Source organism: Cupressus sempervirens, chromosome 5, assembly GCF_028749045.1.
Source record: "Cupressus sempervirens isolate cs-2001-9-10 chromosome 5, ASM2874904v1, whole genome shotgun sequence".
NCBI classification, from domain to species: domain Eukaryota; kingdom Viridiplantae; phylum Streptophyta; class Pinopsida; order Cupressales; family Cupressaceae; genus Cupressus; species Cupressus sempervirens.
The window spans coordinates 945682368-945707048 of record NC_143122.1 but is presented as its reverse complement, the minus strand read 5'-3'; the positions used below and the strand labels follow the sequence as shown (position 1 = coordinate 945707048).

General features: G+C 38.2%; 1 protein-coding gene across 1 annotated transcript in view; it reads right to left on the bottom strand.

The window, feature by feature from the left end:
* The window catches only part of LOC149559085 (mediator of RNA polymerase II transcription subunit 6-like), a 119494-nt gene extending 95130 nt beyond the window's left edge, over positions 1-24364 (bottom strand). The window contains exons 1-3 of the mRNA XM_089833047.1: positions 24216-24364; positions 24056-24116; positions 7375-7649 (exon numbers count right to left, since the gene is read on the bottom strand). Coding sequence (XP_089689173.1) covers positions 7375-7622 — 248 coding nt within the window. The 5' untranslated portion in view covers positions 7623-7649; positions 24056-24116; positions 24216-24364. The remainder of the gene's footprint in view (positions 1-7374; positions 7650-24055; positions 24117-24215) is intronic.
* Between the last annotated feature and the right edge of the window lie 317 nt (positions 24365-24681).

Below are 24681 nucleotides of genomic sequence, written 5' to 3'. Positions count from 1 at the left end.
GCAAAAAATCTAGCCTCGGCAGAGGATAAGATGGATCCACTGAGACTCTTACAGACTACACCAGCCAAACAACTAAAAGCAAAGAGGGACTTGAAGCTCCTTCAACAATAGCTTGCACGAGCGTCCACATCCACCACTTCAAAGATGTCTTCTCACTCATCCGAGTAGCACACTAGCTTGTTTCACTTTTTGGACCAAACAACTACTTTTTTGGGGACGATAATGTAGGCTAGTAATGAAGTCATCAGTAAATGAAATAGATTTGTTATGATAATTGATGTACCAAAGAGTCACAACAATTGGTTTCCCTAACCAACTCGAGTGCTATATGTACGGATTGTTGGTAACTTGGGAGGAGTGGTAATATTAGGAATATCAGTAATTATCCTGTGGTACATTCAATAAAGTGATATTTTACTATTGTTGTGTGTTCCCTCTCTAAGATTGCTATTTATGTTATTCCTCTGATAGTAAGTAGTTTCTATGTTAACACTACTTCCATATTTGACTTATGAGAACCTCCATGTCTAGAATGTAAGCACCTTCATATCTAGTACATAAATACTTCCATTACTCGTGGGAAAAGACTTCCATATTTGGCATATAACAAGGTGGCTCCTGTTAGAAAGGATAGGATTGTCGTTGCACCAAAAGATCAACCTATTAATGCCCGATACAACCAATAGTCGTATAGAACCATAGGAAGCAGTTAAGCCATGTCGCGAACCCTGCAAGGGACGCTGGCCCACTGCCAACAATTCCCCTCCCAGCGTCACTCATTGTGGCCTGCGGGATTCAAACTTGTGACCAAGCTCTGATACCAATTGTTAGAAAGGACAGGGTTGCCATTGCACCAAAAGATCAATCTATTAATGCCTGATACAACCAATAGTCTTATAGAACCACAGGAGGTGGTGAAGCAATGTCGCGAACCCTGCAAGGGATGCTGGCCCACTGCCAACAGCTCCTACTAGCTTTGGCAGAGAGTTTGATGCACTTTCTCACCGATTTTTGTGGTTGATAATTTCCTCTCCTTGAAGTGGAGCCTGATTGAGTGGGATTTTGTTTATAGGCCAAAGTGGGGTGGTCTAGGTCTCAAGTCAACTAGTCAGAATGGTCAAGTGTTAGCTGCCATATTATATTGTCAATGGTGTACTTATCAAGATCAAGACTAGACTAGAATTCTTACGAGTATCTTATGAGGCAGCAGGGTCAAATCTTCCTAGATATTGCCTAGCTGGTAAGGTCTCAAGGATTTGGAATAAACTCAAGCAAGCAGCTAAGTTGATAAAGGTTTATTTTGGATTTGTAACTCACTTTTTTGCTTGATTCTTGCGATGGTCATCCCCTATTGTACTTGAATTTCCTCATCTTCTGGCTCTTTGTAATACTTTGTCAAAAGCTAGGTGGAACAAGATTGAAGATTCTAAGACTGTTAAGATCATGGGTCAATTGGAGGTGGTTTGTTCTAAGGATCCTCAAGAGAGGCCAAGTGGGGCTAATATCGAAGATCGGCAACAGCTTGTTAAGATCCTAGCGAGTAGATTTTGTAGTTCTCTTAAAGAGAGGGATATCTTGCCTGGGGTCCTGATCCTATAGGTAGATTCTTTATCGCCTCAAGCTACCTGGAGTTGAATAGGAACCTCTATGGATAGGCTGGTATACCTTGGCAGAAGAAGGTTTGGAATAATATTCTTGGTGATAATGTAATTTCTTTTTATGGTCATTACCTCAAGATAAGTGTCTCACCTAGCAAAATTAAGGTAAGAGAGGCTTCCATGGCCCTTCAATCTGTGTTCTCTATTTTTAAGATGAGGAGTGCAACTCTCATCTCTTTTAATGTCAATATTCTAGAGTGATTTGGCATTTGTGGTGGGAGGCATGGCATCACTCTTGTACTCGTGCTACCTCTACATTGGAGTGATTATTCAAGAATGATAATTGTTATGTATTTGAAAGGATAAATCAGAAGTTTTTCAAAAGTTCAAATCATATCTAGCTAGAGTGGAGAAAGAAACAGGAAAGAAACTGAAATGTTTAAGATTAGGTAGAGAAGAAGACTTCATTTCTAATGAATTCAATAAATTCTACAATGAAAGAGGAATCAAAAGACATGTGCCTGCACCTAGCACACCTCAACAGAATGGCATTGTTGAAAGAAGGAATAGATCAATCATGGATTGTACAAGGACCCTGATGATAGAGAAGAATGTTGGTATCAAATACTGGAAGAAAGCAATCAACACTGCAGTTCATACCTTAAACTAAGTTCAGTTGATGAAGATTCAAATCAAACATCTTTTGAATTATGGTATGGTTATAAACCTAATGTGTGTTCCTTCAAGGTATTTGGCAGTAAATGTTATATTCTGAAGGAGTCTAGAAAAGGAAAATATGATGTGAAAAGTGATGAAGGCATATTTCTGGGATATTTCAATAAGAGCAAAACATATAAATATCTGAATCTGTCTACTCATCAAGTTATAGAAAGTGCACATGTGAAGATTGATGAGTTTGCAGAAAAGAGTAAAGAACAAAGCAATAAGGAACCTGAAGACTACAAAAACTTTCTTTACTAAGAACCTAATATTGTACCTAATGTTCAAGCAAGTGGCAATCAGCAGCCTTCACCACCTAAGTCCCCAAAATCTCTAGTTCAACCCGAGTTGCAGCAAGTGAAACTTGAGTCACAATTAGAAGGACCCAAATTCAACAAGAGGAAACCGAGTCACAGACAATGGGACCCGAACATGATTCAAAAGATCATGGTGAACCTAGTGATTTCAGAAAGGAGCCCAGACTTGTTGGATATGTTAGAAGGCATCATGCACCCAAGCAAATCATTGGAGATCGGTCAATTGGTACAATGACAAAGAACAAATTAAAAGGTACATGTTTGCTTACTGAATTTGAACCTAGATCTGTAAAAGATGCATTAAAGAATGAAAGTTGGATTGAAGAAATGAATGAAGAAATTGATCAGATTGAAAGGAATAAGACTTGGACTCTTGTTCCTAGACCCAAGGATAAGAATGTAATTGGCACAAAATGAGTGTTCAAAAATAAGTTGAATGAGAATTGAGAAGTTTCAAGAAATAAGGCAAGGCTAGTTTGCAAGGGCTATGCTCAAGAGGAAAGTATTGACTATGGAGAAACATTTGCTCCTGTTGCTAGACTTGAAGGTGTTAGAACACTCCTTGCATATGCAGCACACAAAGGATTCGAAGTGTATCAAATGGATGTGAAATCAGCATTCCTGAATGGAATCTTAGAAGAAAAAGTCTACATTGAGCAACCAGAAGGTTTTGGACATGGTTTGCAGACTACACAAAGTTTTGTATGGTCTCAAACAAGCTCCCGGAGCCTGGTATGAGAGATTACACAAGTATCTCATAAAGATTGGTTTTCAAAGAACTAATGACAATAGCAACCTATACATCAAAGAAGGACCAAATAAGAGGATTGTGTTGGTAGAAATCTTTATGGATGATACATTGTTTATTGGAAATGTTGATTTGTGCAAATCTTTTTATGAGGAAATGAGTAAGGAATTTGAAATGTCTATGTTTGGAGAGATCAAATTCTTTGTTGGCTTGCAAATTCAACAAAAGAAGGATGGTATCTATATTACTCAATCAAAATCCATCAAGGAGATACTAAAGAAGTTTGCAATGAATGATGCTAGACCAATTGGAACACCTATGTCTACTGGACATAAGCTTTCTAAAGATGATTGAAAAGAGGTAGATCAAACTACATACAAATCAATGATTGGAAAACTTCAATATGTGGTGCATACAAGACCTAATATAGCATTAGTAGTTGGAATGGTGGCAAAATTCTCTAGTAATCCAAAAGAAAATCATATGATGGCAATCAAAAGAATCATAAGGTATCTAAAAGGTACTGAAGATTATGGTTTGCTGTGTAAGAAAGGAGGCAACTTTGAATTGAAAGCATTCACTGATGCTGATTAGGCAGGAGGCATTAATGATAGAAAGAGCACCAGTCGTGGAGCATTCTTTCTTGGAAAGAGGCTAGTATCTTGGACAAGCAAGAAGCAAAATTGTATCTCTCAGTCAACAACAGAAGCAAAATATGTTGTTGCAGCAGTCAATTGTTCAAATATTCTTTGGTTCAAACAACTGTTGACAGGTATGAAGGAAGATATCAAGGATCCAGTTCTTGTTTTCTGTGATAACACTAGTGCAATTAACATTTCCAAGAATCCTGTGATGCATACCAAAACCAAGCACACTGCAATTAAGTATCATTTCCTAAGAGAATTGGTGCAAGATAAGGAGGTAAGATTGGAATATGTGAATACAAAAGAATAGATTACAGACATATTCACCAAAACATTACCTAAGGATGCATTTTTGTATCTAAGAGGTAAACTAGGGGTCATTCCCCTATCTGAAGCTCACTAGTCAGATTTTAGTGATGCATCAACTAAGCATGTTGAAGATCAGTCAAGTTGATGCAGCATTGTAAAGGACAGATTGCATATGAATTAGTACATCAAGTACATAGGAAGTCCATTGAATGCTATCTTTGGCATGAGATGTCAGAGAGGGAGAGTTTGTTGTCAATATCAAGAAATTTTGTGGTTGTTTATGCTTTTGGCATAACAGGAGAGTTTGTTGTCAAGTCAGATGAAGAGTAAAGAAGGAAAGTTTGCTAAAAGAGGGAGAAATTGTAATCAAAATAATCAAAAAATCATTCAAAAGGGAGAGATTGATGTCAGAGGGAGTTTACACTAATAGAGGGAGTTCTCATGGATGAGAATCAGAATGAAACTAACAATATTATCCTTATTCTTATTTTGCTCTAAAATTTTATTGTATAATGACATGTTGTGTTGCCATCAATGCCAAAGAGGAAAATTGTTGATAACAATTGTTCAATTGTATATGTCTTTGATGTTACACAAAATGTCACATCTTTACTAGTCAGTGTCTGCCAAGATCACTCGGGCGATGAAGACAATTTCCAATGTCTACTGAGCATTCCAGAAATAATCATGTTCGAAGACAGTATCTGTCGAGTTCACTCAAGCACCAAAGGAACTTTGTAGGAAGACAATGTCTGCTGAGTTCACTCAAGCACCAAAGAGAAGTTGGCACGGAACCAGTGTTAACCAAGCTCACTCAGTTACCACAAGAATTCAGTTCAGGATGCAGTGTTAGCCAAATTCACACGGTTAACAAAGAAAGTCTGAAGAAAGTCTTTTCTAACTTAGTGTTGATCGAGTTGGACCGGCTAACAAAGAATTTTCCTGAATCAGCATATTTAGTTTGATGAATTTATTTGTTAAGTATAGCCAACTTAAGGGATGAATATTGAATATTTGTAAGTGTATTCAAGCCAACTTGACTAGGCAAAAGATATAAGTATAAGGTCAAGTTGTGGGATTAAATGAGAGAAGCATGGGATTGAAAAGATAATCAAGGAAGCGAATTGGAAGGATAGCAGGGTATCCTGAGTTGACCGAGCTGCAAAATTTCATCTGATCAAGGAGGATCAAGTATACAAGCCAGAACAAAGATCTGAAATCAGCAATATAGTTGCATCAGCAATCAAGTCGTATCATTGTTACTCTCTAATAATTGTAGCAGTGTACCAAATCTCTTAACAGAGTTAGCTTAACAACTATTTGCCAAATCCTCTAACAAAGTGGCATTTCTAGATTGAAGTGTCTAAAGACCTCTAACAAGGCCACTCCTAACAAGGTGATTAAATCCTTTAACAAAGTCACACCTAACAGTGTATTTTGTAACCTTTAACAGGGTTGGCTCCTAACAGGGCACACTTCAGAAGAGTGAAAAATAGTAACTAGTTGCAATTGCAAGTTTTTCCCTAATTGGGTTTCCACGTTAAATCCTGGTGTCATATGTGTTCATGTTATTTGTTTTTTGTTTCTGCAACTAAGTTAATTGTGGTTAATAACATTAAATATCTTAAGAAGCATTTATTTCAGTAATTGTCGAGTAACAAAGATTCTTAGTGTTTACTGAGTGATTCAATGCTAACTGAGTTACAGCAGTATTTTCAGTTTCAACAGAGTTTGGTTTTGATTTGTATTGACATCTAAGGGATCTGGGTTTTATTTTTGTGGTAACTCATTCACCCCTCCCCTCTCAATTACTCCTCTTATATTTCCAACTGAGTTAACATCGGATTCAAAAGCAGAGGACGAAGAATGGGAGAAAGGTGAAGGAGTAAAACCTAATGAGAAAGGCATACTAAGATTGTGGTATTACTCAGAAGATGAAACTAGCTATCTTATTACTGTTACTGTTATAGTAACAAGATAAATTGGTTATAATCAGATTCATATGAAGTTAGTTGGTAACTACCTTTAGTTATTGATACTTCTTAATCATGCTCATAGGAAATGGAATGCAGTTATGATGATTTGGTGTTAAAGTATTTTTGCTTTCCTTGTTACAGAAATTTTATTTTTCTTATTTATTTAGGATTATATAATTGGTATGTTACATTATCATATATGACTATAGATTATCTGTGTAATTTCACTCTATTTTATATTTATGAATTTATTGTTAATATATTTAGTTTCAATATATTTATGTTGTTATTTTTAAATATTTTTAAAAACATATACGTTGTATGGCTGAATCCAGCCATACCAAACCTGAAAGAAACCACCATTTCAGCAGACACATACCAGCAGACTAGTTTTGAGGTTAGCAAGATGTCCTCGGAAAAAAGAAAACAAGAGATGTTCCCCAGAAAATCTAGAAGTTTGGGAAGATCCCAATTTTTTCACTAGTTAGAGGATGCAGAAAGGGGATGTCTCATCTCTATCCCCTCAACCCAAAGTCATTGCAGGAAACCAGGATGCCATGCTGGGCCCACAGATGAGTCTCAATGTAACCCTGAAAGTAATGGTGGTAAATTAAAATCTTTCACTAGCAGGATGTCATCCAGAATTCTTTGTTGCTCATCATCCCTTCATCCAACTAGGGCTTTTAAGAACTGTGGCTTTACTGATTAGCTTAATTTCTGTTAAGAATAATGGAAATTTTTAAGCAGCATACAAATTTATGATATTTGTATGCTTCCTATGGGTCGTCATATTTTCTATATTTTTGTTGTTTTTCTGATCCAATATCTGCAAATAAACTTGAAAAGTTAGCACTCACACTAATTTGAAAACATATGCATATAAGGTTGTGACTCGGTCAGGATTTCATCTCAGCATTACATTAGGGTACTAAATATCATAAAATTATACATAATATCACACACTGACTCCTTGAAAATCAATCAAGATTAGCATTGAAGCAATCCTTATATCTACCATGCATTTAATGTAAAAGTTTCCAAAAGAAGGTAAAGTTTACATACGATAGATGAGACATGTCAAGCGGATGAATTGAGCGCCTACGCAGCTGTTCATTGTTGCATGTCCAATCGTAGAAGGGAGAAAGTGCAAAATAATCAAAGACAAAATTCCGATCAAGGGGAACAGCATTGAGCCAAATCTGATCTCTGAAGCAGATGCCAGTCATATCAGTGCCAGGAGGAGGAGGAGGCTGCATTCCTTCCATTCCCATCATCATTCCCCCTGGTGGGGGAACTGGAGTTGCCGCCATTATTCCTCAAATATCTTTGGATAAATACTACAATCACAATATTCAAACTTTCAGACACATCAATCCAAAAAATTTAATGAGAAACAGATACTAATGCAAAATTTACTTTAATGAAAAGATACATATAATCAAAAAGTTTATCTCTTTTTCCCAGTAAAGCTAAAGCATGAATATTATTAAAAAATATGATTCAGCCACGCCAAGGGCCTGTAGGGTTTTGATATAAGGTACAAACTGTATGACCAAGGTTCAACATATCCACACTGCAATAAAGCAGTCAATAACCACAAATAAACAAAGCATAATCACACAAACATGTTGTCCAAGCTCGAACCAAAATGCTTCAAAGGTGGCGCATAACCTCAACCACTTTTTGCCACACAAGCTAATAACAAAAGGAAGTAGTCTAACGACAAAAAAACAAAGACTTAGTTTACTTCTAAGCCAATAAACATGTTCTCTACATAGTAAAGGGTTAGCTGTTTTATGCTAGAGAATAAAGAAAGCCCCAAGCCTTGTGAAGAAGCAAAATGATTTTACAATGCAAGAGAACTTTTATTCAATTAGTTATGGTATAGTGATAATGAGTAACATCAGTTAGAGTGTGACCCCAGTGTGAATCCTATAAGAACAAGGAAGCCCATAACTCTAAGGGTCCGTTTGGTTCGTGGATATCAACAGGTATTAGAATTGCGAATTCTAAAAAAATCGCAATCCATTGTTTGGGTCAACGAAATGAGAATTGGAATACAAGAAAATTAGAATTCCGTATCCTCATTTATCCCCCAATTCGAGGATTCGGTCTTCCTTCCAAATAGTTGGTATTACTCGAATACCTGTTTTAATTCCAATTTTGGAAAAAATGAGCATTGCAAATTAATACAAAAGAAACTTTTTTTTATGTCCGGCAGACCTAAATTTTTTTTGGCGCTCAACCATTTGCACTCAATTTTATCTTTGCCAAACGTTTTCCCCTTCATTTTCTTTGGTTAAAAATTTGTTCTCATGGATTCCTCTGCTACATTGGTGATGCAATGCCACGCTGATTCGACTGTGGTATATACGATACAGCCTCAGAAATGCTCATACATTTGCCTTTTTGCTCTGTAAACATACTGCAATATAAGTTTTTGAAGACCTTGCTAAAGATTTGTCATCAGCATGATTACTGTCGTCACGTGGTCGGCATGATATTTCTTGGTGTATAATCTTTGGTTTTGGATTCATTTTTGTCTTATTTATGCTACATTTATCTGGATTATGTGCTTGTGATTCTGAGGATTTGGTACGAGAGAATGAATCCTGCTAGAGGATGCTCTAAATAGGTGTGGATATTGTTATTCTGGTTAAAATTCATTCGATCTTTGTACAGCATTATGAAGTTCAAGTGAGAGGGAGATTGGTGATGGTGGCAGAGCGGGTGTCGTTTGAGACAGCGAGGCTTATTCTAGTCGGTATTTCAATTCCAGAAATGTGTAACCAAACAGGTGAAATATGTATTCTCATAATGAATTCTTGGTGAACCAAACGGTCCCAAATCAAATCCTCAAAACAGTAATCTGGATTTCAAGTTCCAGAATCCCAAATCAAGGTTTCTGAATGCCAATTCTCGAATCACATTCCAGCAACCAAACGGGCCCTAACGTATGCTGAGATTGTAGTGTAAACTGTAGAGGAATGGGGGTCATCCAGAAAACTCTAAGAGCATGACCTGGCTTCAAATTCTCTCCCTGAGATAAGACAGCCCATGTTTCTAGCAGTCATGAGGTGTGGTTGTCATCTTAATAACATAACCCAGTTTTAAATACTCTCACTGCAGTAAGACAGCCCATAACTCTAGCTGACACGTGAAGGAGGCATATGTACAATCACTAAACACATTCACATTCTCCTGTTGACATTATATGATCATGAACTGCATTCAAAACCCCCCACTGTAACAAGCCAACCCCTAACCCTAGCAGAAATATAATAAGGTTATGCTGTAATAATAATGGAGGACATTTTGTAAGAAGGCAATCTGACATTAGGCCCAGGGGATTCACTTGATAAAACATGGACAGAGACTTGCATTCATGGTGTAATAAAATAAATCGTAATCACATCCCTCCCCACTCCCCCTTAAAAATTGTATTTTTAACACCCCATTTGCAGACATGATTATAAATAAAATCAAAAATACCTCACTATTCATCCAAGTATCCTTTGTATCTAACTTTCTACTTAACATTTTTGCATAAACTTATTATTTTACCCCTCATATTTTGCATAGAAAATAGCATATCCACCACTCACCCATTTCTTGGAAAATTTAAAGTATTTTTAATTTCTAAATGTTTATTTTTGCACTTACAAAAGAAATTACTTGAATGTTTGCAAGTAAGTCAAAGAGGCTTCCTATCTATTATGGTAAATTTGCAGAAATTCGCCCATTTGAACGTAGGATTGTAAAATATCTTTTCATTAATAAAATATAATCTAAAGGCTTAGGCCGTTTCTTGAGCAAAAAAAATAAAAAATTTGCAGAAATTCAGGGACCATGCCTGTATAATTGAAGAGCCTCAACTGGAACATCCATACGACTTTCACAATTGATCCAAGAAATGATAAAATATGCATTTTGAGCAAATTTCTGAAGCAGTCAAAATGGTACAGGCAATGATCTCATGAGTACTGAAGCCCAGAAGAATGCAACACTCAATTTTCAATATTCTGCAATGTAGTACATTTGCAACTAAACATATACTGAAGGAGTACCACCTCATAAAGGAAGCATTTACTGGGCAGTTTGAGACATTAAATCTCATTTCCTTCAGTCTTTAGAAAGCCCAAGGAAGATGATGGGATGTATTGCAGCACAATCCATTCCTCAACTCAGTACCCAGATGTAATGGACAACCTTGGATGTCCCAAAAAACTAAACCAAATTGCTGAAAGGAATTATGTCAAACAGTTTGCATTCAACTTCTTAAAACCCCTTATAATTCTGGAAATCAAACATTTATTTGTTTGTTGTGTTTCGTGCATGGAATTGGTATCATACAACATAAACAAGAAAGAAACTACAATAATATGCAAAGTGGAAATGAACTGCTGCTAATAAAATGTTATTTTCAGAATTCATAAAACCAAATACATGGCAGATTTATCAACTCACTAATTACTTCAGCAATATTGTCATAATACTCCAGCCCATGCTTACAAACTTGCTGCTACAATACTTTGTCCTCCAATCAGTCCACTACCTTCATAATACCATTCCCTCCAAGCGGCATAAGCGTCGGACAAGTAGTGAAGAAGATATGAGCAAAATATCAAATCTGCCTGTAGCCGGAAATGCAACTAAACTGCCTGATAATGAAGCCAATAAAAAAGAATTCCAAAGGCCAAACCCCAAGGGAATGACGTCTAAAATGTTACAAGAGAGGATAGACGTCCTCAAATGCCAAGAACAAAGCTGCAACTCACACACCAATTTCTTCTCATATTCAACCTGTCTAATGAAGCCACAAATGCTTCCTTTTATTCTATTCCCACGGGTCCGCTCAACTCATATGGGCAATGTGGGATAAAAGATGTGTAATATAAAACATATATTAAAATACCCCTTATGTCTCCTTTGAGTACACATCACCATAAAATAAATATTAAAGTAACACTTTAATATTTTACAATTAAATTAAACGTTACTTTAATAAAACTTCAGGCATTAAAATGTATTAGTAATCGGACTCCGAATAATGCGAGTGATAGCTCATCGGAAAGCTCTCACCGAGGAGTATCGAATCCAATCACCAAAATTGACCTGCACTGTGTCCTGCCGACTTACTAAAAATAGTAAGTATGCCTGAAACTGAATAAATCAACTTCGTTTTGGCCCAAACTGGAAATGACTAGGCCAAAACACTCCAAGATCCCATTAAACCCTTCGTTAGCCCTCGGGACCATGTAGAACAAGGCTAACGCACACACACTTGGTCAACTACTAAAATGGGGACATTACAGTCCGCCCCCCTTGAAATTGCTTGTCCTCAAGCAATCTCAGTCCAGCCTGCTGAATAACCTGCTCAGTCTCCCATGTAGAATCTTCCTCCGGCAGGTCTTTCCATCTGACCAAATACTCCTTCACTATCCTGTTTCTAAGCTTCCTCTCTCTGGTATCCAGAATAGCCTCAGGGACTAACACAAGCTTCCCCTCCTCATCCAAAGGGGGTAAATCTGCAGAAGGCACTACACTCTGACCAATGGCTTTCTTAAGCCTAGACACATGAAACACATTGTGCACTCGATTGCCCTCTAGAAGCTCAAGCTCATAGGCGACTTTGCCCACTTTACGAATCACCCTGTAGGGACCATAAAATCTAGGTTTCAACTTTTCAGCTCCACTCTTCTTGAGCGATGACTGTCTATATGGTTGTAGCCTCAAGTAAACCATATCCCCTACCTCGAAGCTGCGCTCTATTCGGTGCTGATCAGCATACAATTTCTGTTGATTCTGGGCCTGTTGTATATTCTCTTTGAGCACTTTCAGGATGTCCTAACTATCCTGCAATAAGTTTTTGGCTTTGGGCACTCTACTATCCCCCAAAACTAAATCCATGAAGCTAGGTGCTTCATAACCATAGAGTGCCATGAAAGGAGTCATCTTGATGGACATATGATAAGTGGTGTTATAACAATACTCTCCCATATGCAACCATCTGATCCAAGCCTTTTGTTGTGTAGTTACATAGTTCCTCAAATATCCTTCCGCCCATTTATTCACAATCTCTGTTTGCCCATCTGTTTGCGGATGATAACTAATGCTAGGTGTAAGATCTGTACCACACAACCTAAACAACTCTTGCCAAAAAACACTCATAAACTTACTATCCCAGTCGCTGACAATGAATCTGGGCAGCCCATGTAACCTGAATATCTCTTTAAAGAAAAGATCTGCCACCTGTGCTGTTGTGTAAGTGGACGGAATAGCAAAGAAGTGAGCAAACTTCGTCAAGCGGTCCACCACCACATAGATGCAATCCCTTCCCTGCACTCGTGGTAAACCAGTGATGAAGTCCATCGAAATACTTTCCCATTTCCTATCAGGAATGGGCAAGGGTTGTAATAAACCTGCAGGAAATGTGTGTTCTCCCTTATTCTGTTGACAAACCACACACTCCCTGACATACCTCTGAACATCATCCTTGAGCCCTTTCCATGAAAACCGCTCTCGGATCTGCCTGTAGGTCTTGAAGACCCCCGGATGTCCAGCTGTGGGTGCATCATGAAATGCCTTCAGTATCGCCTCTCTCAAATGTGATGATGGAATCTAATAAACCCTGTCCTGAACTCTGATCAATCCATCTATCACCTCATAGCGATCATCCTGTATGGTACCTGAAATCAATCCAGAAGCCCAAGCATCTCCGACATACTCTGCTATAATCCGATCTCTCCAATCTCCTGAAATCTCTGCCAGAGCACATAAGTGAGGTCTCCGAGATAAGGCATCAGCCACCACATTTTTCTTACCTTTGACAAACTCTATGTCAAAGTCATAAGCCTGCAATTTAGTCACCCATTTTTGTTGCCGGTCATTAAGATCACGCTGGCTCATGAAGTATTTAATACTGTTGTGATCAGTCTTGATCACAAAACGTCCACCTACCAAATATGATCGAAATTTGGCCAATGCATGCATTATGGCCAACATCTCCCGGTCATAGACAGAATAACTTTTCTCAACTCCTCGGAGCTTCCTACTCTCGAATGCAATGGGATGCTTCTTCTGCATCAATACTGCTCCAATCCCATCACCAAATGCATCACAATGAAGCTCAAAAGGCTTCGTGAAATCCGGTAGAGCTAGAACTGGACATGAAGACATTACCTGCTTGAAATGCTCAAAACACCTCTGTGCTGCCCCTGTCCACACGAAGGCTCCTTTCCTGGTAAGATCTGTCAAGGGTGTAGCAATCTGTGAGAATCCCTTAACAAACCTCCTATAAAAACCACATAAACCAAAGAATCCCTTAAGCTGTGTAAGGTTTGTGGGAGTAGGCCATTCTACAATAGCTCTAATCTTTTCGGGATCAACCCGAACGCCATCTGCACTAATGATATGCCCCAGGTAAAGGAGCTCAGTCATGCCAAACTCACATTTAGATTCCTTGGCATATAATGACTCTCTCTCCAGAATAGATAACACCTCCTCTAGATGATGTAAGTGCTCCTCCCAAGTCTTACTGAAGACCAAGATGTCATCAAAGAAGATCAAGACAAATCTCCTCAGCTGCTTCCTGAATACCTGGTTCATACAACTTTGAAATGTAGCAGGTGCATTGGTTAGACCAAATGGCATAACCATGAACTCAAAGTGGCCATAGTGACATCGGAAGGCTGTTTTCTCAATGTCCTTTGCTCTCATCCTGATCTGATGGTATCCGGATCGCAACTCAATTTTGGTGAAGAAGCATGCCCCATGCAACTCATCAATCAGCTCATCAATCCTAGGAATGGGATACCTGTTTTTAATTGTTTTCTTATTCAGTGCCCTGTAATCGATGCACATGCGCATCGTCCCATCCTTCTTCTTTACCAATACTACTGCTGAAGCAAAAGGGCTCTTACTGGGCCTGATATGCCCCATCTCCAACAAATCCTTAATCGCCTTCTCTATCTCATCCTTGTGTTTCTTAGGATGACGATAGGGAGTAATCATAACTGGTTTGGCTCCTTCCTCGAGCTCAATAACATGTTCCATCCCTCTGTCAGGAGGAACCCCATGAGGAATATCGCTAAATACTTTAGCGTGTCTATCGAGTATCTTCTGGACATCTAGTGGATGACTCTTTTCTTGTGGCTCTGGTGAAGTTGGCATAATGTGGCACTCTGCCGCCCACTCTATGTCATCATGACGAAAAAGTCTCTGCATTCTCCTCAAGGACACTATTCTGCAACCTCCATCTAAAAGCCCTCTAAGTACCACAGTTCTCCCCTCATGCTGGAATCTCATCTCCAATTTCGCTAGATTGAGTGTGAACTCAACTAGTGAAGCCATCCATGTCATGCCGAGGATGACATCATAATCTCCCATGTCCACAACATAGAACTCATCCTCCAACTCGTAGCCATCTCCAAACCTGATGCGAAGATTAGATATCTTCCGAGTGCATAATAACTTATCACCGTTAGCCACCATGACTCTAAACCCATCATGCTCCTCTGTCTGTAACCCTCTCCTGGCTACCAACTGTGCATCTATGAAGTTATGTGTAGCCCCAGTGTCAATAAGAGATATCACTTTCTGCCCCTGGATAGTACCCCTGACCTTAAATGTGATTGCCTTTTGGGCCCCTGTCAAGCGTGCCAACGATCTATCATCCTTAGGAATGTTGCTCTCCTCTATAGTGTTACCCTCATCTGAATCAGAGTGCTGATCCTCCCCTTCTGACTCTGACTCTTCTGCTGAAAAATACTCCATTTGATTTGCCTTAGCCTTGAGAGAACATTTATGAGATAAGTCCCAAGGCTCTCTACAATGGAAGCACAGCTTCTTCTTTCGAAGTTCATTCAAGGTTTCATTGTCTAGTCCTTTTGATCCTTCTTTGGGTTTGCTATACTCTTTCTGAAATGATTTTTTGTCTTTGTCCTTGCGGTAGGAAGAATCTGTTGAATGGTTTTTTCCTTTGTATACCGAAGGGGCTAAATCTCGTGCCTTTTTAGTTGCTTCAGCTAACGTGAGTGGATCATGTCCCTTCACCCAACCTCGTAATAGATCAGCAAGACCATCACAAAATAACACCACCAATCTCCTAGAAGAGATATCAGTAACAAGTACAGACAAGCGCTGAAACTCGGCAATGTAAGCATCCACAGAACCTGACTGTTTTAACTGTGCTAGCTCCTTGAAATGTAACTCAGGATCCTTAGTGTCAAATCTCCCAATCAATGTTTCAGTGAATTCCTCATAGGATGTAATCTGATTATGCCCCAAAGTCACCATGCCATGATGCCACCATTCATGTGCAATGCCATCCAAGTGCATAGCCGCATACTTGATAGCCTCCTCTTCAAGCATAGGATTTAGCTGCAAGTATGTATCTACCTTCTGCACCCAAGCTCGTGCAGTCATCTTCCCTGAAGCATCATAATAAGGTAAAGAAAGTTTTCCAACTTTCTTCCTCAGCTCAAAGTTTTGATTCCTCCCTCCTGCTTTAGGCATGTGTCTCATCCTCAAGTCCATATAATCTCTAAGAGAAATATCCGCCTGAAACTCTGGTCCACTAGCCTCCCAGTCCCTCCTGAACTGATCCTGTAACTCGGTAATCTGCGGTTCGTTTACTAGATGAACCGGATCTCTGGGTGGAAAAGTGGGTAGAAGAGGTCTCGAGCTCGCAGTCCGTGCTGGGCGTGCAACGTGTCTAAAGTTATCAGCCTCATTCCCATTGTTGCCGTGTCCATTATTACCATTAATGTTATTCTCAGGACCATTGTTGTTGCCTTGGCCTTCATGGTTATTGTTTCCCCCGTTGTTATTGTTTCTGTTGTTGGCATCACCTGGATTAATATTGACACCCATCTGTCTAGCCATGAGCTGCAACATCATGTCCATTCGCCTATTCTGCTCCTGCTGCATACGCTGCCCCTGCTCTAATGTATCCAGTAACTGTCGGAACAGTACCTCCTCCTGATCTGGACCAGCATTTCTGCCTCCGCCTAATCCTGTATTCCTGTCATCTCGATCACCCATATTATTGTCCTGATCACAGAATATCTCCTCTGTGTCTGTATGGTTGAATTCAATGTCCCCCTGCACGGATGTACTAGACTGTTTGCTTTGCAAGTCTGAAATCCTATTTTGTCTTGCTCTGGTATCGCGGAAATTATAAGACCCCTGTCGCATGCTCAAACATAAATGCTTAGCCTGTGTTTTTTACTTACTTTTTCCCTCTATCCGGCTGTTCCAAATTTCCTATAAGACCTCCACAGGATGGCAGGACTTATAGCTCTGATACCACTGTAATGGACACCCTTGGATGTCCCAAAAAACTAAACCAAATTGCTGAAAGGAATTATGTCAAACAGTTTGCATTCAACTTCTTAAAACCCCTTATAATTCTGGAAATCAAACGTTTATTTGTTTGTTGTGTTTCGTGCATGGAATTGGTATCATACAACATAAACAAGAAAGGAACTACAATAATATGCAAAGTGGAAATGAACTGCTGCTAATAAAATGTTATTTTCAGAATTCATAAAACCAAATACATGGCAGATTTATCAACTCACTAATTACTTCAGCAATATTGTCATAATACTCCAGCCCATGCTTACAAACTTGCTGCTACAATACTTTGTCCTCCAATCAGTCCACTACCTTCATAATACCATTCCCTCCAAGCGGCATAAGCGTCGGACAAGTAGTGAAGAAGATATGAGCAAAATATCAAATCTGCCTGTAGCCGGAAATGCAACTAAACTGCCTGATAATGAAGCCAATAAGAAAGAATTCCAAAGGCCAAACCCCAAGGGAATGACGTCTAGAATGTTACAAGAGAGGATAGACGTCCTCAAATGCCAAGAACAAAGCTGCAACTCACACACCAATTTCTTCTCATATTCAACCTGTCTAATGAAGCCACAAATGCTTCCTTTTATTCTATTCCCACGGGTCCGCTCAACTCATATGGGCAATGTGGGATAAAAGATGTGTAATATAAAACATATATTAAAATACCCCTTATGTCTCCTTTGAGTACACATCACCATAAAATAAATATTAAAGTAACACTTTAATATTTTACAATTAAATTAGACGTTACTTTAATAAAACTTCAGGCATTAAAATGTATTAGTAATCGGACTCCGAATAATGCGAGTGATAGCTCATCGGAAAGCTCTCACCGAGGAGTATCGAATCCAATCACCAAAATTGACCTGCACTGTGTCCTGCCGACTTACTAAAAATAGTAAGTATGCCTGAAACTGAGTAAATCAACTTCGTTTTGGCCCAAACTGGAAATGACTAGGCCAAAACACTCCAAGATCCCATTAAACCCTTCGTTAGCCCTCGGGACCATGTAGAACAAGGCTAACGCACACACACTTGGTCAACTGCTAAAATGGGGACATTACACCGGACAATGTTGATTACTATCCATTATGCTGGTGTTAACTCTTAAGTGTTTATCAACGGAGAGAAGTTATACACATCCCAAACAAAATAAAAACATCAACTGACGCACAAGAAAGAGCATAAAATGACCAATGTACTTACAAAAGTTATTTAAATGGATACTTTTGGTTTCGAAAGGTAAACAATTCCCATATAGTGGTGAGCTGTCTCAACCTAATTTTTCTCGACTATAGTAGGTTTCAGCTTTCAAGTGTTTTTAAGAAAACTATTGATGAGGTGTGCCAATTCGCCCAAACTAGATAATTTTACAGGTTCTCTCACTTCCCCCAACCCCCTTTAGACCTTTATTTATGATGAAAACCACATCAAGGAGAGACATATTTTTTAATTTTCCTCATATGTTTTAGACACAAACTCATACATGATATTAGTAGTTCAAGAATACCAAATCTTATAAGCTTATACTTTGTGAACCCTTATGGAAAAATCATAGTCCAAAGATTAGTGCGTTTATGTCTCATCTATACTTGAAGTGTTGATAGAGTCCTTTTTTAATTTGCAACTTTGGTCCACATGCCAAGATTGTTACCCCATGTCCAATGTCATTGCAAACTTTGTCTTCCTTGTGCTAGTACTAACACAAGCAAATTTGCACAAAGATGGATGACTGCTTCCATCCACCTTTTCAAAGAAATAAAGTCACCCTTCCCTACAATTATATTTCAGATTTTGTAATTCACCCAGCTTTTCAAAGAAATAAACTCACCCTTCCCGAAAATTACATTTCAAATTTTGTAATTCACCATCTCAAGCCAAATCAATTTGGTGACACTTTGCCTATTCCGAAGTTCCTATAGGTTAATCAATAAGGGGACAAAGACTCCAAAGTTCTTCGAGGACACATGTTAGGTATTTAAGGGTTTTTCTTTGTTGCAATGAATCCAATTCGTAATGAGAATCATAACAACACTTCCAAAAGTGTTTTTTGACTCCTCGTGTGTGCTCCAGACTTGTTGGAGAGCATATCTATTTTTAGTAAGACATCGAGTTGTCACCAGTCATCATCCAACTACTTTAGTTTTATCATGGTGTGGTCACAATTGGATTCTAAAATCATTGCAATGCTTTCCACAACTTAGATGACTTATTAAGTTACTCATTACCATTTCACTAAAGTTGTTTAAGATTTAGAAACGACCAAAAGAACAGCTTGACATAGTAGCTCCTTCGAATAATCTAAATATGGGCTTGTACACACTAGTTATTTAATGATACAAAAGGTATCTTAAGGGATAATGAAAATCCTCATTTGATTTCTAGTTTTGGATTTGAAAGATAATCTCAAGTTGGATTGTACAATTTCATTTCAACACTCCCCATTCTAAGTCAAATCGAAGTACCAATTTTGTGTTGCGGATTTCACAGTCATTTGTAAAGATTTTGCAGAGTTTGTTAAACTTAATTGAGGGTGAATTGAGAAGTTTATTTGCTGGTCGTACACCTCATGTTGGTTGCACCATTCCTTGTGTTGACGTTTTGTGGTTAAAATTCCTAAATTTTAATTTTAATGTGTTGTTTGCAATTTACATTTACAGGCCATAAAATTTATTTTTATATGCAATTTATGTTGTCCAAGTCCCATACAACAACCCAATTGTTGATCGTACCTAATAGCTTGGGGTGGAATTTTCCAAGTCGTTGCCCTTTTTGATGCCATTTCTTATGGAGAGTAGGCAAATAAATCCCTCGAGGATAATGCAATGTTTTGGGTTAAACTCTAATGTTAGCATGATTACAAGAAGCCATATAAAGATTTAAGAGACATTTATACTTTAAGTTGTATTTCATGTATCAGTATATTGTTAGCATGTTTAAGATGAGTTTCAAATTTGTAGAAGTTACTCCTAGTTCTAAAGGATGCTGTCGGGATAATTAATAGTTGTTAGTTGTTGTTGAGGGGTCGGTAGTTGGCCAATGGTTGCTCACAGCTGGCACTTGCAACTAATCGACACACTTATATATAGCATTTTACTTACTTCGAGAGGTGTTAGAAACATGGTTGGTAATATTGTTGTGGTTGTTTTGGAGATACATTATATACATACATACATACATACATATATATATATATATAGATATATATTCATGTGTGTGAGTTCTCTATACATTGTGCATATATGTACTATTACATTTTACTTGCATTTTGTTATGTTTTGAACACTCACACTATAGGGTAAACATTTAGCATTATTCCTTGAACAAATCTGGGAGAACAAACTACTTGAGGAGATGGTAGACATACGCCATGGTGAGAACCCTATAATGGGCCAAAAAACAAGCAAACAAGTCACCAGTGACAAAGAATTCAAAGGGGAAAGAGCACAGACAGAGGATTGTGCAAATATACTGAAGGCATTTATCAAGCCTTACGTCTAAAGGGAGATGGAACACAAAGGAGTTCTTGAGAATGTGGTTTGGGATACACTCAAGCTAATCCACCAATGGATCATCTTATGTATCGCTCGCCAATTCTTTTGGCACAACACTTCATTGCCCTCCATAGCCTGCGAGAAGAAGAAAATCAGGACAATCAAGGTCAAGAGATATTATAGCAATACAAGGAGAAGACCTAAAGGGAAGAGGAGCATGATGAGTCATTGACAACAATGCATCCCCAATCCATATGAAGGACATAGCTGACGCCACTGACTTTGAACAAAGATAGGAAGCATATTCTAAAGTGACAAGAGGACAAGTATGAAGCTCTTCAAAGAGCACTAAGGTTGGAAGAGCAAGCCAAGAGGAGACGACAGCTATAAAGAATTATAGAAGAATTAATTCAAGGGAATTGCAAGAACACAGAGGAGCTTCCTAAAGAGGACCAAGAGAATGTCGAGGGGGATGTAGTGGACCAAACTGTCGAAGGGTATACCAGCGGGGGATTGGTTGAAGGAGACATAGTATTTGAATTGATCGAAAATACTTGACACTCTTTAAGAAAATACCTGACACCCTCTAAGAGACCTAACCCTCACATCACAAGACACTAGGGACTGTCGAGGAGTGGAACTAGAGACCCCGTACCAAAGGGAGTCAAGGCAATCAAAGGCCAGGAGCACATCAAAGATGAACACGTAGAGGATACAAGTGCAACTGAGAATTTCAGGAGCATGCCAAGGTGTCGTAGTCAAAACAATTTTTTCAAGCCTATTTGGTGCACTGAACTTAGGAACAATACCAATCAAACCAAGTACACAGAGTGGTCATAAGTCAAAAAATCTAAAGTTGCCTAAGTTCAAGGGGGATGAAGCAGAGGATCTCATGTGGCATTGTAGGATGTGCAAAACAATATGGTTGGCCAATGGGGAAACCAGCCAAGATAAGTGGCCATACAATTTCCCACAACACTATGAAAGGTGGTAATAGATTGGTTCTCTAAAGTAGACAAAACCAAGGCGGGCACATGGTTTGACTTGAAGAATGTATTCAAGGTACAATTCAAAATGCTTCAGAATGATTATGAGATTGTAGCAAAGATCTACAGTATGAAGCAAAGCAATCATGAAATTGTGAGAACATACAATCCATAGCTCAAGGAGCTAGTCGAGAAAATGGAGAATCAACCAGAGAATGATTGAAGAAACACTGGTCCGTAGAGAGATTGAGATCCTACATGAGAAAGAAGATGAAAGTTGCTCCCATGATGTCATATGAGGATGCTTAGAATTAGACCATAAATATTGAAAGTGAAAACAAGACGTCATGGAAAAAGAAGAATCGGTCAGATGATGATGACTCTTCAAAAGGGAGGAGTGGTGATCAAGTAGCAATCACAAAGGTGCAAGCATTACAGAAGGACATACACCAAATGATGACAGGAATCAAGGCCATGAAGAGTACTAGCAAGAGCAAAGGGGAATGTGGTGCGCAGATTGCAAGGAAGGTTACAAAAATGGCACATATCCTAGAAAGGCATTTTATGACATTTGTCAAGTATTGGGACACTCCACCAAAGACTACCCATATAATATAAAGTCCTGAAATGCACAATTACTCTTTGCAGTAGCAGTGGCATGTAATAGTCGACCAATGAAACTGCATTGTTCAGTGACTACGAGAATAACCAAAGAGGTAGTAAAACAATAAAAACAATTGTAGTTGGATATGGTACAACGCCATAGGCCGACCAATAATTCAATGTCGGGACTATAATGAATGGGGATACTTTGCTCAAGATTAGTCAAAGGAGGAGTATTTGTGCAAATAGTGTTATCCCAAGGACCACAAGGATGTGAACTGCCTGAAAATGGTGTACCCTCATACGGAAAAGAAGAGGTTGTAGGCAAATAAAGCCCATGTTGAGAAGAAAATGATGGAGGAGCAAAGCGAAACAAATGACACTACCAGTACTTTGCTACATACGGAGTTCAAGCAGAATGTCCTAAGACAAGTGCTACAGACCAAAGTGCCAATAAAGATCAAAGACCTTCTTGAGACTATGTCAAGACTGAGTGCGGGCATCACAAGCACTACAAATGTATCTATTTGTATGGCAACAACCCACATGGAGATTCCGGTTGGCTCTTCAACAAGAACAATATTGCTAGCAGTGAACAACAGAAGGCATCTTGTAATAGTGGAAACAAGTACACTAGGTACAATCCTCACCAATACAATTGTTGATGGCGGATCAAAGACCAATGTACTATTAAAGGAGACATAGGAGAAATTGGGAATTTTGACGTTGTGTCTATCAACATTCAATCTGGTGGGTGTTGACCAACAATATCCTAATTGCCTTGCATCTAACAAAATGAAACTGGTGGTTAACAGTAACTCCATACAAAAACAGAACTTGATGATCACTTTATCAAAATAAATGCCACAACTACTCCAGAGAAGATGCTTTAGATGCCAATCACTAAATCAAGCTACATATACGAAATTACATCTTGTACTTATAAAAGTGGCTACTTCTCAGTTCTCACAATGCAGATCCCTTGACTATCATTTACCACTTATATTCCCAAAAACATAAAGATTAAATAAGAATCTCATTGTGTTCACTCATTACAATTCCATTTAATCAAAAAAATTATATAGCTTTGGCAAATGACAGCTCATAGGTCTTAACTGAGAAGAAATACTAAGCATCAAGATTTAAAGACCCAATATTTGCCCATTCCATGCCTAGAAACTAAACAGTTAGCTATTGTGCACATGACAACTTGATTGCATATCTTTACAGCATGCTCAAAGAAGTACATGATCACAAATCTCATATTCACTTTTAACAAGGTACAAAAGGATGCAAAGGAAATTTATTTTGCCTTCTATCAATAAGGTCCCCTTGCATGGAAACCATCAAGATAAGACTCGATGACAAATCAAAGTCAATCCAGAGTTGCACTTGGCATCTCAATTGAAGTCAGCCAACTTGCACCTAGTAAGTTGAAGCTAGAGTTGAATACACTGTTTTGTTAAATTTCAATACTCAAAATGTTTCTAGGGATAATGGGCTTTTTATCTCCTATATGTGAGTACCCTCTACATGACAACCATCCAGCTTATTCCCTCGCAAGTCAAAGTCACTCAAGACTTGAACTTGGCTTCCCAGTCGAAGTAATTGTGGACTTGCGCCTGGCAAGTTGCACCTGATTAGATTCGGTAATTGACCCGATTTCATTCAACACTAAACATTTATCTTGGGATTATGCCCTATCGATCCCCCATGGAAGCCCCATATCTTGTAAACTCACAAAACCTTAATGAGCCCTTAACAACATCAATCTACCTAACCAAGAGTAGGATGGCATGACCCATGTGCCATAGGAATCAACTGAATCTTAAAATCAAAAACCAAATGAGCTTCTGACTTAACCACAAATTCAAGTTTACAAAAACACCTACCCGCAAAACACCAATAATAAAACGCATCAATCTCTATAGAAAATTGAAACAATGAAACCATTGATCCTTAAACCCTAGTTTACTAAAAATTAAAATATAGAAAAACTCGCACACAAACTCAAAAGAGTTAACTTTACAGCTGAATTCCAAAATGTAAACAAATCTTACAAACGGTGAAACAACCATCAGCTCAAATTAAATCCTCACACCATTATCGTTTAGCCTATTTGGCACCACTGTGCAATTTTAATCCAAAACCACCAAACCGGTCACACGAACTGAACACTGCAAAAAATCAATGCAGTTGACTGGAAACCCTAAAACCAACACTAATCCTCATATCACACGGAATTTGAGGGATGGAGGGGATGAAAATGAAACTCATGAGCCAGAAATTGCATACCTTACCAACGGTGTTAGACATCCCTTCTGAATTGAAGACTTCCAGTCCAATACTGAACATCCTGTTTCCATACATACGCGGAGGCACAAATGACTGCATTTCTCTAAGAAAACCAAAATACAACACCACAACAGACAGAAAGGGATAAAAACTTCTTTACCACAAAATGCTGTAGTAAGCAGATCCCCGAAAACTACACAAGTTGGTTCACATTTACCTCAGCTTTGCCCATCTGGCAAATGGAATATGCGAGCAATTTTCTTCAAATATAAATCTCTCTCCGTTTTTGTTTGTTATATTTGTCTTAGTACTTGTCGGTAGACTATCGTGATACTTTTTAGATTTTTTACTTTAATTAATGATTAAAATTTTTTATTTCTATATGTTTGAATTAATCATTTTTAAATTTTGTTTATCAAATTATTAATCTAAGATTTTTAACTTTACAATATTTAGAAAGTATTTTTTTACAATCTGATTGAGTGCATTTACCTCTTATATTTTTTTAACAATTTTTTTTAATGTAAGTATGTTGGTTTAGACTTTTACATTTTAATATTATATTTTCTTAGAATATAATTTTTTTCCTTTCAAAAATACTAAAAAAATAAATATTATTTTATATT